This window comes from Mesoplodon densirostris, chromosome 1 (assembly GCF_025265405.1).
Source record: "Mesoplodon densirostris isolate mMesDen1 chromosome 1, mMesDen1 primary haplotype, whole genome shotgun sequence".
NCBI classification, from domain to species: Eukaryota; Metazoa; Chordata; class Mammalia; order Artiodactyla; family Ziphiidae; genus Mesoplodon; species Mesoplodon densirostris.
The window spans coordinates 59,062,313-59,078,305 of NC_082661.1; the positions used below are offsets into that span (position 1 = coordinate 59,062,313).

The following is a 15,993-nucleotide window of genomic DNA, read 5'->3' on the forward strand; positions in this document are numbered from 1 at the left end:
ATAGGTTTCCCTCCATGTTCTTTTGGTATCACCTTGATTAAGAAATTCTTAAGGAGGAGACTCTAAATACTGTGCAGTTTCTAAGAAAACCAACAAGCTGTTAATGAAGTAAATATCTGTTTAATTTACAAACATCAGTAGTGTAACTGATATTAGTCTGGAGAAAGACAAAGCACACTGAATTATACATGTACGTCTAGTTTTCTTTGTAAAAATGTTTTTGGAAAGAAACATCTGCATCTTTACAGGGTACCCTTGGATTTTAATGAGGGAAGAGCACAGTCCACTATAAATCCGTATCAATTCTACATTGTAATTTAGCAGCAAACATGTTAACATGGGAACATTAAGGTAATAAAGGAGCTTTATTGTTTGGGAAAAAAAATCACAGTTCTTGACATTACAGCCTTTTCTCTCCCCGCCTCACCCTGGTAAAAGGGCAAAAAAAGTCGAGGAAATAATTAACTTGTAAAAGATCTACTTTTCTAGTGTCGATTGCTACACACCATTTCTGTTCTGTGAGGACACGCTGCAGAGGGGCGATTCTTTCTGTACAATGACCGTCTCACGCATAGACTTTACATACCCTCTGCAGGTGTCCTGAATGAGGCCAGTAGGTCAGTGACACCAGTGGTCAGCTGTCAAGGTAAACAAACAGATCAACACATATTTATCCCAAGATAACACCCTATGTTAGTACTATTGCCAAAAAAAGCACAAAAGAATCCTGATTTTTAAGTTTGAAAATGTACAAAAATATCAGGACAATTATAAATTAATATATATTAAAGCATTGAGAAACAGCAAAAGGATGGCCTAGAATGTTAAGTACAATGTACTTTGATACAATAAATATTTCTCACTGAAACCGAATACTGTATAGGGCTGTTTAGAACTCATAGAAACAAAAATTCATATTATTACTAATTTATTTATCAATAATCTATTGGTTCTTTATCATCTCCTTTGTCATTTATATTACAAAGAATTAATACTGGAAAACGGTAGATAAACACTTTTGTGTGCTTCTCCTGCTAACATGCTGACGTTTAAAAAGAAGATAAAATTTATTTTAGCACTCTCGTCTCCTCTGATGAATGGAACCCAGGTCTCCAGGATACTTTATATTTTGCACAAAATATTTCTCATCCATTCATTCTGGCTGTGAATGCTGGTGTTCCATTCATCTGCCTTGCACCCTCACTCACACACATGTGCTTGGTCTGTCCTCATGAACTGCGTAGATGCAAACCAGGGCACAGGGGATTATGCTCTGGGCAACTTCACATCAGCAGAGAGAACCTCGTCTCTCCCCTGGGTATGTGCTTCTGCTGGTCTCCAGCAAGTTACGAAGATGAATCCAAGTTACCATGGTTTCCATCATTGCTCTAATGCCTTCAGGTGTATCATTCTTTATACTTCTCCAGTGTTGGGGAAGCTTTAGTTCAAGCATTTCTTTTTTTTTTTTCTAAATGCGGAAAAAAAAGTCTTCATTCTCATAATAAAAATAAGTCTGTTCTGTATTTTACAATATATTTCAATTATTTCCACTATGAAGCATTCGTGAGTCCAACAGGGTCAAGAAGTATACAACATTTTCCAAAGACCAAAGCTGCCAGGGACGTGGTTTAGGAGGCGCAGTGCGTACAGCCACACTTCACCACCTTCTCAACCTCGTCCACAAACGATGACCCATCAGTGCATTCGAAAGTGTATTTCCGTCGCTTGCTCCTCAGAGGTCCGCAGCACTGCCCGCCTGCACACCCCCCTCTGCATTCCAACCGGGAGACCTTCTTAGTTGTTTGGCAAGCGGCATAGCCCTGCTGCTTTTGGTAATAATCTCTTATCCGTTCCCCTCGACAAGAGATTTCTAGAAAAGAACAAAAAGCACAAGCAGTTTAAGGGCAGTCGCTGTAAGTCGTGCCAAGTGGCCATGAATCTACAACTCAGTTCAGGAGACACTGCTTTCGCTTCCTGTTTGTAACGGCTATTTTCAGTGTTATGTTCATATTCCATATGATGGGCTGGTGGCACAGCCTTCAGTTCTTTGAAAAACACTCCTTTTCGGCCTTTATTTTCAGCAAAGTGAACACTATATATGTGGACTGTAAATACTGTGCTTTCGGGCTGACAAGAAAATTGGATTCCTAAATCTTTTCTTTTATAGCAAAAATATACATCTTCTGTTTTTACACTACTAACAGCTGGTTTTGTTTACCGAGGGCGCCGTTTCAGAGAGTACGCAATTTAATTTATTAGACCTGGAGTTTAATATCGTTCAATCTGTTACTTAATACAAGTAACATTCCACTAACTTCATAAATTACCCAAGTATGAACTAGTTCAAAAAGAGACATCTGCTAAAAGCCTCCATGGGCACGTTCCTCTCGTCTCATCCCTCTGATACACACAACAAAATCCCTGCCAGCTGGAGGCAAAGCACACGCTGATCACGCAGACGCAGGAGAAGGAAATAGGTGGGCTGAAATGTCAGCCTGTTTCCATCCCTCTCACCTGCATAATTTACTGTGATAAATCAGTTGATTCTAAGGTCAAAGGTGATTTTGTCCTAAAACTAGAGCAGAATTATTAGTACCGTCTTCTCTGTGCCAGAAGATGAATCAGTAATCTGTACAGATGTGAACAGCAGGTAAAGGTAAGAAAGAAGGAAAGTAAATGTGCTCCTGCCTAAGGGAAAAGTAGTATTTCATAGCAAATCAAGTGTGAGAAGACTTGTGAAGGGTGTATGATATCTTGCAATGGAGGTTTAGGACATTTCACATCTGTGCCTTCTTATAACACTGTTAAGTAAATCAACAGCAGCAACTACAAATAGTGCAAAGACCTGGCATTCCTCATATCACTCCCCTCTGTGTGTCTTCCTTTCTCTCTCTCTCTGTTCAAAGATGGGGGGCCCTCTTGCTTTGCCAAGATAGAGGTCGGTGCCCCGCTGGGTTGGCTTACCTCGATCACAGTTGTCCCCAGTGTATCCACTGCTGCATTCACAGTAGGGCTGTCCCAGTCCTGAGAGCCTGCATTTCCCATGCTTACACTTGATTGCCTGGCAGGGGTTAAACAGATCCTCCTCTTCATCACAGAGGACGCCCCCATGGCCCTCCAGGCACTTGCAGCTGTAGGAGAACGCGTTGATGGGCAGGCAGGTGCCATGGACGCATCTACAGTGGAGGGTCGCAGGGATGGAAATGGGTCAGGCAGAGAGGATAAGAATGCAGGAGGGAGGCTGATGGATGGAATATAAGGGAGACAATGCTAATGAACTGACTTCTTTCTCTCCCTTCCCCCCCACCCCCCTTTCCTTCTTTCCTCTCTGGGGTTTTGCTTTGAGGGTTGGAGTGTGTGGGTTTAACTACCAAGCAGCCCAGACTCACTTATTTCCAAGACAGGGGTCATTGGTCCTCTGGTCACAGAGGGGCCCCGTCCATCCTTCCTGGCACTCGCAGGTGAAGCCGGACTGGGTGCTAGGCTGGCACGTGCCGTGGGCACACACCTTCTTGTGGCACGGCTCACAGCCGGGCAGGATGCCGGTCTGCATGGGCACCTTCCGGAAGTCCTGCAGCTCGCTGTTGATGTAAAGGTTCCGGATGCAGCCGTGGAAGCTGGTGCCGTTCTGCCCGGGGGCCTGGCGCAGAGCTGCGGCCACGTTGTTCTTCCCGGGCATGCCTGCGGGGGAGCACCAAGTCAGAGGTCACGCTCTTCCGCGGCTCCCCAGCCAGTGGCCACCCGGACCCTCTTAGCTCTTCCAGCGGGGCAGGAGTCTGCGTGACTCATCTTCAGGAGACAGGCAGCACATGCATCCCGTCCTGTGCTTCTCAACCTGGCTGCACATCAGAATCATACTGGATCTTTGAAGAAATACTGATGCTTGGGACTTCAGCCCAGACGGATTTGATCAGATTATCTGGGTGGAGTGGGGGAGGGAGAAGGGATGTGTGTTTCTTTGTTTTTGTTTTTTTGGAAGATGCTCCAGGCAATTCTAATGCACAACTAGAATAAAGAACCTAGTTCATTGGCGGTCAATCTTTAGTTTCTAACATCTATTTTGTTTTTTGTTTTTGTTTTTTTAAATAAAAAACCCTTATATGGAGGCATGAATCTATAAAACCTAAAATCAGGGCCACTGTACTTAAAAGAAAGGTTGGGAATGGGGGAGGGATTCGTACTCCCTTCTACCTCCACACCCACCCCCTAGCCTGGACACACAGCCCAGAAGCCTAGAGCCAGACTGATTCCCTGACCAATCCTGCCCCTTAAAGATGGAGGGCCCAGGGACCAGAGAGCTCGGCGACATGCTCGGTGTCACCAGTAAGACTGGGTTAGAATTAAGCCGATAACACCAACTTCCCCAATCTCAGGTCATGGTTCAGTCCCCTGATTTTCAGAGGGTGAGACCAGAGCTGGGGTTCACAGGGACCATTCACCCCAATCCTGCCAAATTCTAAGCTGGCAGCTAGTCCAGCTCACCACTGGCAATGTCCCAAGTTCAGCCGTGGATGTCAGTGTCTGAAAAACTCACTCTGCTTCCAATCAGGACAGCACCTCATTCACATCCTTTTTTTCCCTTGCTGATTGAGAGTGAAACCTTCATATTCCAAGAAATCAGGACTATAAAAGAAATTCCTCCAAAACCAGAATTTGCAATCTTTGTGCATGTATGTATATATATATATATATATATATATATATATATATATATATTCCACCAGTGACGGTCATCTGGTAACCCTTATCTGGCAAAACTGAGGAATCTTTCCATGGCCTAAGCCAGACCCTGAAATAGTTCCTGGATGGGATCCTACATCAGGCAACCATCCAGGTTGCTGCGGGGGAGGGGAGGGAGCCAAGGCCTTTAGAGCAGCTGACCTTCCCCCCAGCACTCACACCATCCCTGCACCTGGACTCTGAACTACTGGTTGCAGGGTCAAAGCTGGAAAAGACCAGGGCTGTCACTCTCTAGATGGTTTGCTGGTTATAAAGACCACGAACCACAGTACTCTACTCTCTGGACGCTGCCTTGTGGCAGCATCTCCTTTCCCATTTGAAGGAGCCTCATTCGAGGTCTAGCAGGCACCAAAGTCAGATAGCCGCTTATACAAAACCACTAGGCTAAAGGTCAAAGTCTGTATTTTTGGCCTGTGTGCACTTGGGCCAGTCATTTCCCCTCTCTGGGGCTTAGTTTTCTCATCTGTAACATGAGTGGATGGACCAGACCAGTTGTTTCCAAGCCCGTCACACATAAGAGCCACCAGAGGGGCGCTGTTGAGAAGGCAGCTTCCCAGGCCCCCATCTCTCCTCACCTGAGATTCTAACCCAGAATGAAGGTGTGGGCATAGAAATCGCAATGTTAACATTCAAGCTCAGGTGACTCTGGTGCAGGTGGTCCTGGTCACATTTGGACAGGTACTGAATTAGTGTCTAGGATTTGAAGGTCATGAGTTCAAGTTTTTAGTCTGTGTGTGTCTGGCCTTGGGAACTGGGTTGCTTTGTTGAGTGGGGTCAAAAGGATGAAATGTTCCATTTCCAGGAGAGGACTAGTGACTGGGAATTCCTTGTTTGGGGGTAAGTTCTTCTCACGTAGTCATATCCATCAATCCAAAACATGTGGACTTTAATGTCCACACATTTATGGTCCTTTCTCCAGAGGTTAAAAAAGAACTTCTTCCAAGACTATTTTCAATTAGTCACACAACACACATATGTGCACATGTCGAGACTAACTACAGACCCATGAAGTTCCACAGCAGGGAGAAGCAATTAGTAAATGTGTTCCTTCAATTCCCAAACTAACAATGATAAAGGTCTAGCTTTGACTGTAGTAATTTGTAAATGAAAATGTTGATACATCACACATATAGTTACTTTCAGTAGGATATCATGAAGTCAAGAGCTATCTTAACTCAACCTTTTCAGGTGCTTGGTAGACTTCTGACCAGGGAACTAAGTCTTAACTGAAAAACAGAAGTAGATCCATGTTTTTTTTCCTTTAGCCTTTCCTCTATGCCATGGACCATAGCTGGAATTCAATCTATCAAACAATAGGTAACTTAGTGGACACTTTTTAGCCTTAACAAGCTCTACATATTACAAAATGACAATAAACGGACCAAGTGTCAACACTGATGTCTTCTGTCCAATGGGGGCATTAGGAGAAGATTTGTGATGCACGGAGGGGTCTCTATGTGCAGATCTTTACTTTTTTTTTTTTTTTTTTTAAATCCCTTTAAGTAATGTATGCTCTGGTTGGACTGTTATACAGAAAAACATAAAGATTACATTGCTTTGTATTAAGTAAAGCCTATATCATGGGTAGTTGAAAACCCAAAGGTAGGGAAACCTGCCTCCTTGTTTTGCTAGAAAATACTCCTGCAAGGGCCTAAGGCATGGAATGCATCACCTTTGGGCCATCTTCCTTGGGGAGTGTTCCTGTTTGCAGACTTTGAGAAAAAGGAGAGCTTGTTTACCTTGCTCTCCTTTGCTAATTCAGGTTCTCCTGCCTTTACCATAAAGAATTCAGGGCTGCAGTCTTAGGACTGCATTGTATTTTTAAAATCCGAATTACCCTTGAGACTGTCCTCTGAGTGGGAAGGAAATGAGCCCTGTGTGTTCTCTGGCAGTGAGGCTGGTTGGAAGTGGAAAGAGGCACCATCTGGATTCTTCCAGGCCCTCTACCCTTAGAAGGATTAGCACTTTTCAGTACTAATTTAAAACATTTTTTCCCCTTTTTGTAAACATGTTCTGGCCCAAGCACTCCCATTCTGTACTTATTATTTTCACCACATTCTAAAGGAGTCTTAAAAGATTGAATGAAATGATTTCTAATGAAAACATAATAAAATCAAGTGAAGGACAAGTCCAGAAATAAACGAAAAGCCACAGAACTTAGACTGCTTCCTTTTCTGCTCCATGTTAAGAAGGTGAGTGGCAATGCAGGTGGCTTTGGGGTTAGACAAACCTGAACTGAAATGAGTTCTCTATCAACTTGGACATATTCCATGAAGTCCCTTAGGGATTATAAAACAAAAAATCATACCTACTTCCTAAAGTCTCTGAGGGTTAAGACTGTAAAAGCAGCATTGCATTGAGCACACAGCATGTGCTTAGTAAATACAATTTCTTTCCTCTCCAACCACAGGTAACATCTGTGACTTGCTTCACCCATCCCAAAGCGACTGCCGTTCATGGTAATGCAGGCAAGAATGGACAGCTTTTGCCTGTTAATGAATCCCGCGGTGTGATTCCCATGAAGCAAATAGATCAGTCAACTTGCTGCACGGACTTAATATGAGATACTTTCATTACAAATGTATTATGGTTTCATGAAGATGTGACTGCCTTCCCCACTCCTCTGGCACAGAAGGGATATTTCTTTTTCAGTTTTGTATTCTTCATGCACCTATTAATTTAGTTCTCAGCTTATGGGAAATGCTCAATAAATATTTACAGAAATGAACCAAAGACTTTTAACTGCTTTAAAAAAATCAGAAGTCTATCAGTGTTCAGATTTTCTACTGCTGACATTACTAAAAACATGAGTGCTCTGGAATTTCAGGAAATTTCCCAAAATGCTTTTAGGGAAGGCTTTGAGGGGTTAAGAAACTTATGCAGAATCCCAAGATCGTTACTGTGAAAATAATGATGTGAGGTTCATGAAGATACCTGTCATGGTGAAGAAATTGGTTACATTGACCTGTTCTGAAACTTTAGCTTATTTATCTGTAAAATGAGTTAATTTTATCAGTCAATTCAATGTAATTTAATTCAGTGCAACTCAATTCAAAATCATATGCTTTCTTGGTCCTTTGCCTGAAATTTGAAATTCTGTCTCCAGTATATATTTACTCCTCCAGATAGAGGTAAAAGTACAAGCTCTCTCCATCACAGGTCTTCTCCTCTGAGCTCCTTCAGAAGTTTGCTCAGACTCCATCCCTCATCTATTTACTCATTTGCCTTCATGCTGCTTAAAAATAAAGTCGAGTCTTCACTCTGTCATTCCAGGCCTTAATCCACCTTTCTGACCTTCTCCCTTGTTCATTCACCATAAGGTCTTAGCTAAAGAGAAGTACTTTTTGCTGCCCCAATACAAGTTGTATGTTTAGTTTGTTCATTCATTCATTTGATTTCATTAATAATTATCCTATCCTGTACATGAGTTCGCAGCTGACAGTAGAGGCATTCCAGCATAGCGACATTTAACTGAAGCTGGTAGTGTTTGCTGTCTTAATAGTGCTGGGGTGGGTCATGCGCTCCTCAGTTTGCATCACACTTGACTCCCCATCTTCTTCATTGTCTGTATTTAACCTCTAACCACTTTCTTTTTCCTATACACCAGAATAGTAAGATTAGATTATATGATATTTAAATCACCTAGTATGTGACAGACACAAAAGAAACATTAATGTCCTTCTCAACTCCAACCACAGATTTTGTTAGACCCAGAGCCAGGGTTATAACATGGTCTCTTATCACCCATTTAGTGCTCTTTCTTTTCTATCCTTGCTGTCCATCTTTCAATGACTGATCAATGACCATGGCACCAAGCATCAACAACTTCAGGATCAGTCTGTGATGAGCATCACAGGGTTTGGGAATCCACGGAATTTGGAAAAGAGCTTACCTCCGACATAGAGTGGGGAGTCAAAATTCAAAGTGGACTGCTTTGACAAGTTGGTGATGATTTTGGGGCTCCCTCCATCCACAGAGAGGGAGAGACTCTGATCCAGGGCGAGTAGTTCCACAATGTGAAAATTTCCATCATTGATTGTCTCCACGCTATTAAAAAAAAAAAAAAAAAAGATAACTGATCCTCCAATTTTATATTTATTAAAGAAAAGGAGTTACAATTCAAACTCCAATAAGCTCTTTTTGGGAATAGATACTCCTATTTAACATTAATAAAGATAAAGGTCAGTAGTTGATTTTAAAATAAAAGATATTTTCAAGGAGATACAATCATTTTTTATTTCTTGGGTAGTACAAAATACAAAATAAGTTTGTTCTCCCATTGGGAGAAGTGGAAATGAATACATTTTGTCATTATCCAATCACATTCTCCCAGTATGTAGAAATTCCAAAGCATAAGTTATGCATTTGATTTTAAATGCCACTAAAGTTTCATTTGTTCAGATACTGTTACTCCAAATTGTATTCAAAAGACAACTAACTTATACCTGTGCCAAATATACTTTTTAGACATTGATCTCAGGGGATCATTAGTCTCTGCACTCTTAAGCACTACACAGTAATACTTATCAGAATCAAACATACATATAAATGCAGGAAGAACCAACTTGGCAGGATCACTGCACTTTTTGAAATTTGTTAATTGATAATATACTCTCACTTTCTTTGCATTTTTCAGAAAGATGTCCATCAAATGATATTACTGTGAAGACGATTACACTCAGTGGAGAGGTGGGAATATAACAGATTAAACAGAATGCTTAACACAGTCATATCTAGGGAGTCCAGTGATGACAATGGTTCTTCAATTTCTCTTCTATAACTTTAAAGGGACAGGTCCAACAATCATTACATCCACCTTCTTAACAATTTGAGAGGGCTTATGGAAATTCATAAAATGGACAAAAACAAAGAGATTAAGAAACAGGTAAATGGAAATTGAAAATGAAGTTGGGTGCAATTAGCAGGTAGGTGCTATAAGGTTTTAAAGGGTGGCTGTCAATCTAACACAGGTGTTACATCAGGCAAAGATGCAAACAGGACAAATTGAAACAGGAGCAACAAAGAAAACAGGATCAATAGCGAATATTAAAGAACTAATATACTGAGATGTTGACTCAAAAGATTGGAAAAAGGGCTCAAAAAGGGAAATATGGGAACATACTATAAGGAGGATCATTAATACCTAATAGTCCCAATGCAAGATGATTGCTTAAATTTCCAGGCACTGATATTTAAATTTGCAAATATGTCAAGCCTGGAAAATAACAGAAAAATGTATGGATATTTCTTGATGGTTCTCACCACAGGAGTCTAATCCTATTCCATTGTTTGCTGACATGGAATAAAATGTTTTTGTGATTTGACAACAATATAAACCACTCTGAAGAGCTGTGAAAACACCTGAAGTTCTCTGGTGTTAAGTAGTTAAAAGTGTCCACGTGTGCAGGAATTTTAAATTACTTGTTTCAGATATCATTTTAAAAAAAATAAATGTTAGATGTGCCAATCAATATTTTTGCGTTTTACACATTTAATTATCCCAACACTTGATACCACTAAAATCAACAGAGGAAACAATATACAAGGAAAATACTTTCTAAATAAAGTTGCATACCAGCTGTTAGTGGTCTTAAATAATACCAACTACCAGTTAAACATACAGATTTTAGAATCAGATAAGCCTGGATTTGAATGCTGGTCTTGCATTTATTAAATGTTTGACCTTAGGTAAGTAACTTAATTGCTAATAAACTTCAATCTTCTCTTTGGTAAATGCTCACAAATATTCCCCCCTCCTATGGTTAATTTGAGGTCTATCCCTATGAAATGATTTTTTTAAATGCAGAACAAAACATCTAGCCTATAGAAAGTACAAAGTTACATGCTAGATATTAGTATCATTACCGTCATCATCACTACCACCACCACCACTGTCATCATATAAGTAATCCAATACGACTTCAGAATCTTCTTCAAGAAGAAATTAGTCAGGCTTTATTTTAAATATTAATTGTAAGATAATGCTAAAGCCTGGCAGAAATATAATAACTTCTTTGGGGACATATTCAAATTATTAGAAGTTTTAAGTAAAACATTAATATAAAGATATACATAGAGAAGGTGGTAGTCAATTGCTTTTTCCTTTGTCTTCATATACAACTCTTTAAGTGGTTTTATATGAATGCTCTGTGAACAATGACCTTATTTAATTTATAAATATTAATAATGGGCCCCCCTTTTCCCTTTACTGTTGCAAAGAAAAAGACTCATTTGTACCAGGGAACTGGTTCTTGGTCACACATCAGTCTTAGGCAATCGATCTAGGTATGTCATTGTTGATGATGGTGTCTGGTGCAGTGTAACTGAAAGGTTTAATACCTTTAAAGTTCTGCACACTCTAAAGCAGTGTTTCAGCTGGGAAGTTGGAGGTAGGTAGTTTCATTATTAACTCATTTTACTTCCTATTCCTTTATTCCTTTCTTTTCTTTTTTCTTTCTTTCTTCCTTTTTTTTTTTTTTGTTTTGTTTCCTGAGTACATGTCTTTAACTCCCACTAATTGTAAGCTCCTTTAAATCAGGGACCCTGTATTATTTATTTCTTCCTTAATGTACCCAGCAGTGTCTGGTAAATAGTAGATGCTCAATAAATGTATGTTAAGTAAATTAAAGATAGGGGAGTTGTATTAAGAATAACATATAGAGTTTATTTAGTAATACTAGTTGGATTACAGTTATAGATAGACAAGATCCTTCAGGCATACTTAGGACAGGACATCCAAAAGATGCATTTTATTAAAAAATTTGGAATTTTCAGCGGTGATATCCTGAAAGATAATGTTGGGAGATAAGTCTTGCTCAGCTTATCCTAGCTCCTGTTAGATGTGTGACACTGAGTTACTGTGACTTCAGGTAATTTTTCTCTGCTTTCTTTTCCTCACTAGGGAAATGCAAGTAATAAGATCAAAGAATTGCACAGCACCTACTATGGGGCAACTTCACATGCATTAACTCATTTAAGACTCACAACTCTAAATTTGGGCACTTAGGGTACCCAAGATGGCACAGCCAGTGGCTAAACAGATTTGAAGCCAGGTTGTCTGCTTCTAGAGTACATGCTTTTAACTATTATCCATCACTTTTAAAATAAAAAACCTGAAGAGTATCTAGTACTGTACAAATGGCATGTGTTTGTTCTCACCACTAGCCAGCCTTTAATAGATGATTTCTCTCCCAAACATCCCAGGAATAAAGTTCTATGGAAAAAAATCTTATATGATGGTTGCACAACTTGGTACATTTACGAAAAATCATTGAACGCATATGAGATATACAGATTTCAAACTTGTTTTTGGCTTCTCTTTTCCCAATTATAAGTGAAGTTCAGACTGACTGCACTTTTCTCCTCCCAAAAGCTTTCAATGTCTAATCTGATGATTCCACAACTTGGTAAGAGTTACCACTGAGCTTAATTATATTTCTCAGAATTAAGTGAGGCTTTGCCCAGGCTTTTAACAGATAAGTGTTGTGAAATTAATATTTTTAGACCCTTTGGTTTTAAGATGATATTGTGTGTATGGGGCCTGAAGAGAATATGGCAGAGCTAAGAGTATTCTAAATTGGTGTTTCATGCTGTCTCCTAAAGCCAGAGATCTGGGGGATGCCCAGGAGTCCTTTGTTTATATACCGTTTCAAAATAAAAGCAGTGATTGACACACCAGTTGTTGCAGAATAAAACTAAGACATCATCGATTTTACAGTCTATCACGGTCATCTCCTACCTATCCACCTGCGGTGTGTAACATCCTTTTGGGTCCTGACAAACACTCACTACTCCCTAGGGAACTATATACTCCATGACTCACAAAAGTCGCAAGTGAACCACTTAACAGTGAGCCTTTCCACTAGGAACATAAATTGCTTTTATTACCTTTATTATGTAATTCAGTTTTACTACACTCATCTATTACCTGAGATTTTGTTTTCTTGGATTTCTAAATGGACGTGTGAAAACAAAGCCATTACTCAATTGTCTCTTGGTTTGCTATAGAAAAGGAGTTTAAAAACTTGGGGCTTAAAAGAAGAGTGACTCTAAATTGTCTTTGATTGTCTTTATGTCTTCAGGACTCATTAACAATGATATTGTTATATTTCTATCTCAATTGTAAATCTTAAGGTATTTCAGTGGAGTAAAGATAAATAGTTCACTATGCTTATGTGAACTCCTGCTTTTTTGCCAAGTATTTGTTGGCATATTCTGTGCAATAGAATAGGAATAAAAAAACTAGACAAATTCAACTGGCCACCTCATTTTGATACCTCTGGTCTAAAGATGCTTCATTTGTGGAGTGTGGATGCTAATTAAAAATTTCCCTGCCCACTTCTTTGAGTGGAAGGAATGGGAAGCCAAGTGGGATTAAAGGTATTTATGTATTAGCATAAGAGTTTTCAGAAGAACGTTTTATAAAATAATTTATCAAGTAAAGTTGTATTTTGAAGCAAATTACAGATCTTCCTGAACTTACGATGGGCTTAAATTCCAATTAACCCATTGTAACTTGAAAATATGGTGAGTCAAAAATGCACTAAAAGGGGCCGGAGGAAGATGGCGGAAGAGTAAGACGCGGAGATCACCTTCCTCCCCACAGATACATCAGAAATTCATCTACACGTGGAACAACTCCTACAGAACACCTACTGAACGCCGACAGAAGACCTCAGACCCCCTAAAAGGCAAGAAACTCCCCACATACCTGGGTAGGGCAAAAGAAAAAAAGAATAAACAGAGACAATAGGATAGGGACGGGACCTGCACCAGTGGGAGGGAGCCGTGAAGGAGGGAAGGTTTCTACACAGTGCAAGCCCCTTCGCGGGCGGAGACTGCAGGTGGCGGAGGGGGAAAGCTTCGGAGTAGCGGAGGAGAGCACAGCAACAGGGGTGTGGAGGGCAAAGCGGAGAGATTCCGGCACAGAGGATCGGTGCCCTCAGGCACACACCAGCCCGAGAGGCTTGTCTGCTCGGGCCGCCGTGGCGGGCGGGGCTGGGAGTTGAGGCTTCGGTATCGGCTTTCAGTCGGAGCGCAGGGAGAGGACAGGGGCTGGCGGCAGGAAGAGAGCCTGAAGGGGTTAGTGCACCACGGCTAGCCCGGAGGGAGTCCGGGGAAAGGGTCTGGAGTTGCTGAAGAGGCAAGAGTCTTTTTTCACTTTCACTTTCGTTTCCTGGTGCGCGAGGAGAGGGCATTAAAAGGGCTGCTTAGGGAAGCGTCGGAGACAGGCGCGAGCCGCGGGTAAGGCGTGGACCTCGGAGACGGGCGTGGGCCGCCGCCGCCCGCAGCCGCCGCGGCCCGCCGCCGCCCACCGCCCGCCGCCGCCCGCCGCCGCCGCGGCCCGCCGCCGCCGCCCGACGCGGCCCGCCGCCCGCCGCCGCCGCCGCGGCCCGCCGCCGCCGCCGCCCCCGCGGCCCGCCACCGCCGCCACCGCCGCCGCGGCCCGCCGCCGCCGCCGCCCCCGCGGCCCGCCACCGCCGCCGCCGCCGAGGCCCGCCGCCGCCGCCGCCCCCCGCCGCCCGCCGCCGCCGCCGCCTGCCGCCGCCCGCCGCCGCCGCCGCAGCCGCGGGGCCTGTGTGCGAGCGCGGGTCACTGTCCGCCCCGCCTTCCGGGGGACCTGTGCACCCCGCCACTGCCGGGGTCCCGAGACCCGGGGACGGCTTTCCCGGGAAAGCGCATGGAGCGCCACGGGCTGCTGCAACGTCACGCCGGCCTCTGCCGCCGCAGGCCCGCCCCACACTGCGCGCCCCTCCCTCCCCTCTGCATGAGTGAGCCAGAGCCCCCGAATCAGCGGCTCCTTTAAACCCGTCCTGTCTGAGCGAAGAACGGACGCCCTCCGGCGACCTACGCACAGAGGCGGGGCCAGGTCCAAGGCTGAGACCCGGGAGCTGTGAGAGCAGAGTCAGGGAAATCTCTCTGTGCAGCCTCGGAGGCAGCGGATTAAAGCTCCACGGTCCATTTGATGTGCCCTGCGTCTGTGGAGTGCATGAATGGACAGCGAATCATCCCAAATTGAGGAAGTGGACTTTGAGGACAAGATTTAAGACTTTCCCCCCTTTTCCTCTTTTTACAACGAATTATTCCAAAGTAAGGAGGTGGACTTAGAGAGCAAGATTTCAGACTTCTTGCCCTTTTCCTCTTTTTACAACGAATTATCCCAAATTGAGGAGGTGGGCTTGGAGAGCAAGATTTTTGATTTTTCCCCCTGCTCTCTTTTTGTGAATGTGTATGTGTAATCTTCTGTGTAAGATTCTCTCTGTATAGCTTTGCTTCCACCATATGTCCCAGGGTTCTATCGGTCCGTTTTTTTTTTTTTTTTTTTTTTTTTTTTTCAATAATTACTTTCTAATTTTAATAACGCTACTATATTTCATACTTTATTCTATTTTACTTTACCTGCTCTTTCTTTTTTTCCTACCTTCCCTTCCTCCCTCCCTCCCTCCGCTCTTCCTTTCCTTCTTTCTTTTTCTTTCCTCCCTCCCTCCCACCCTTCTTCTTTCCACTTTCTTTTTCTTTCCTTCCTCCCTCCCTCCCTCCTGTCTTTCTTTCTTTCTTCCCTTCCTCCCTCCCTCCCTCCCTTCTTCCATTCACTCTTCCTTTTGCTTTCATTGCCCCCTCCCTCCCTCCTTTCTTTCCTTCTTTCTTTCCATCCTTCCTCACTCCCTCCCTCCTTTCTTTCTTTCTTCCTTCCTTCCTTCCTTTCTTCCCTTCTTCCTTTCTTTCCCTCTCTCTTTCTCTCTTCTACTAATTCTTTCTTTCTGCTTTTTCTCCCTGTTATTCTGAGCTGGGTGGATGAAAGGCTCTTGGTGCTGCAGCCAGGAGCCAGTGCTGTGCCTCTGAAGTGGGAGAGCCAACTTCAGGACACGGGTCCACAAGAGACCTCCCAGCTCCACATAATATCAAGCAGCGAAAATCTCCCAGAGATCTCCATCCCAACACCAGCACCCAGCTTCAGTCAACGACCAGCAAGCCACAGTGCTGGTCACCCTATGCCAAGCAACTAGCAAGGCAGGAACACAACCCCACCCATTAGCAGAGAAGCTACCTAAAAACATAATAAGGCCATAGGCACCCCAAAACACACCACCAGACGTGGACCTGTCCACCAGAAAGACAAGATCGAGCCTCAACCACCAGAACACAGGCATTAGTCCCCCCCACCAGGAAGTCTATACAACCTACTGAAACAACCTTAGCCACTGGGGTCAGACACGAAAAACAACGGGAACTACGAATCTGCAGCCTGCAAAA

General features: G+C 42.9%; 1 protein-coding gene across 2 annotated transcripts in view; it reads right to left on the bottom strand.

The window, feature by feature from the left end:
- Nucleotides 1-241: 241 nt before the first annotated feature.
- SLIT2 (slit guidance ligand 2) overlaps nt 242-15,993 on the bottom strand; it is a 405,484-nt gene continuing 389,732 nt past the window's right edge. For both annotated transcript variants that reach the window (XM_060103633.1, XM_060103629.1), the window contains 4 exons: nt 8,633-8,787; nt 3,390-3,681; nt 2,965-3,176; nt 242-1,870 (listed from right to left, as the gene is read on the bottom strand). In XM_060103633.1, the coding sequence (XP_059959616.1) occupies nt 1,629-1,870; nt 2,965-3,176; nt 3,390-3,681; nt 8,633-8,787 (901 nt within the window). In that variant the 3' untranslated portion in view covers nt 242-1,628. The remainder of the gene's footprint in view (nt 1,871-2,964; nt 3,177-3,389; nt 3,682-8,632; nt 8,788-15,993) is intronic.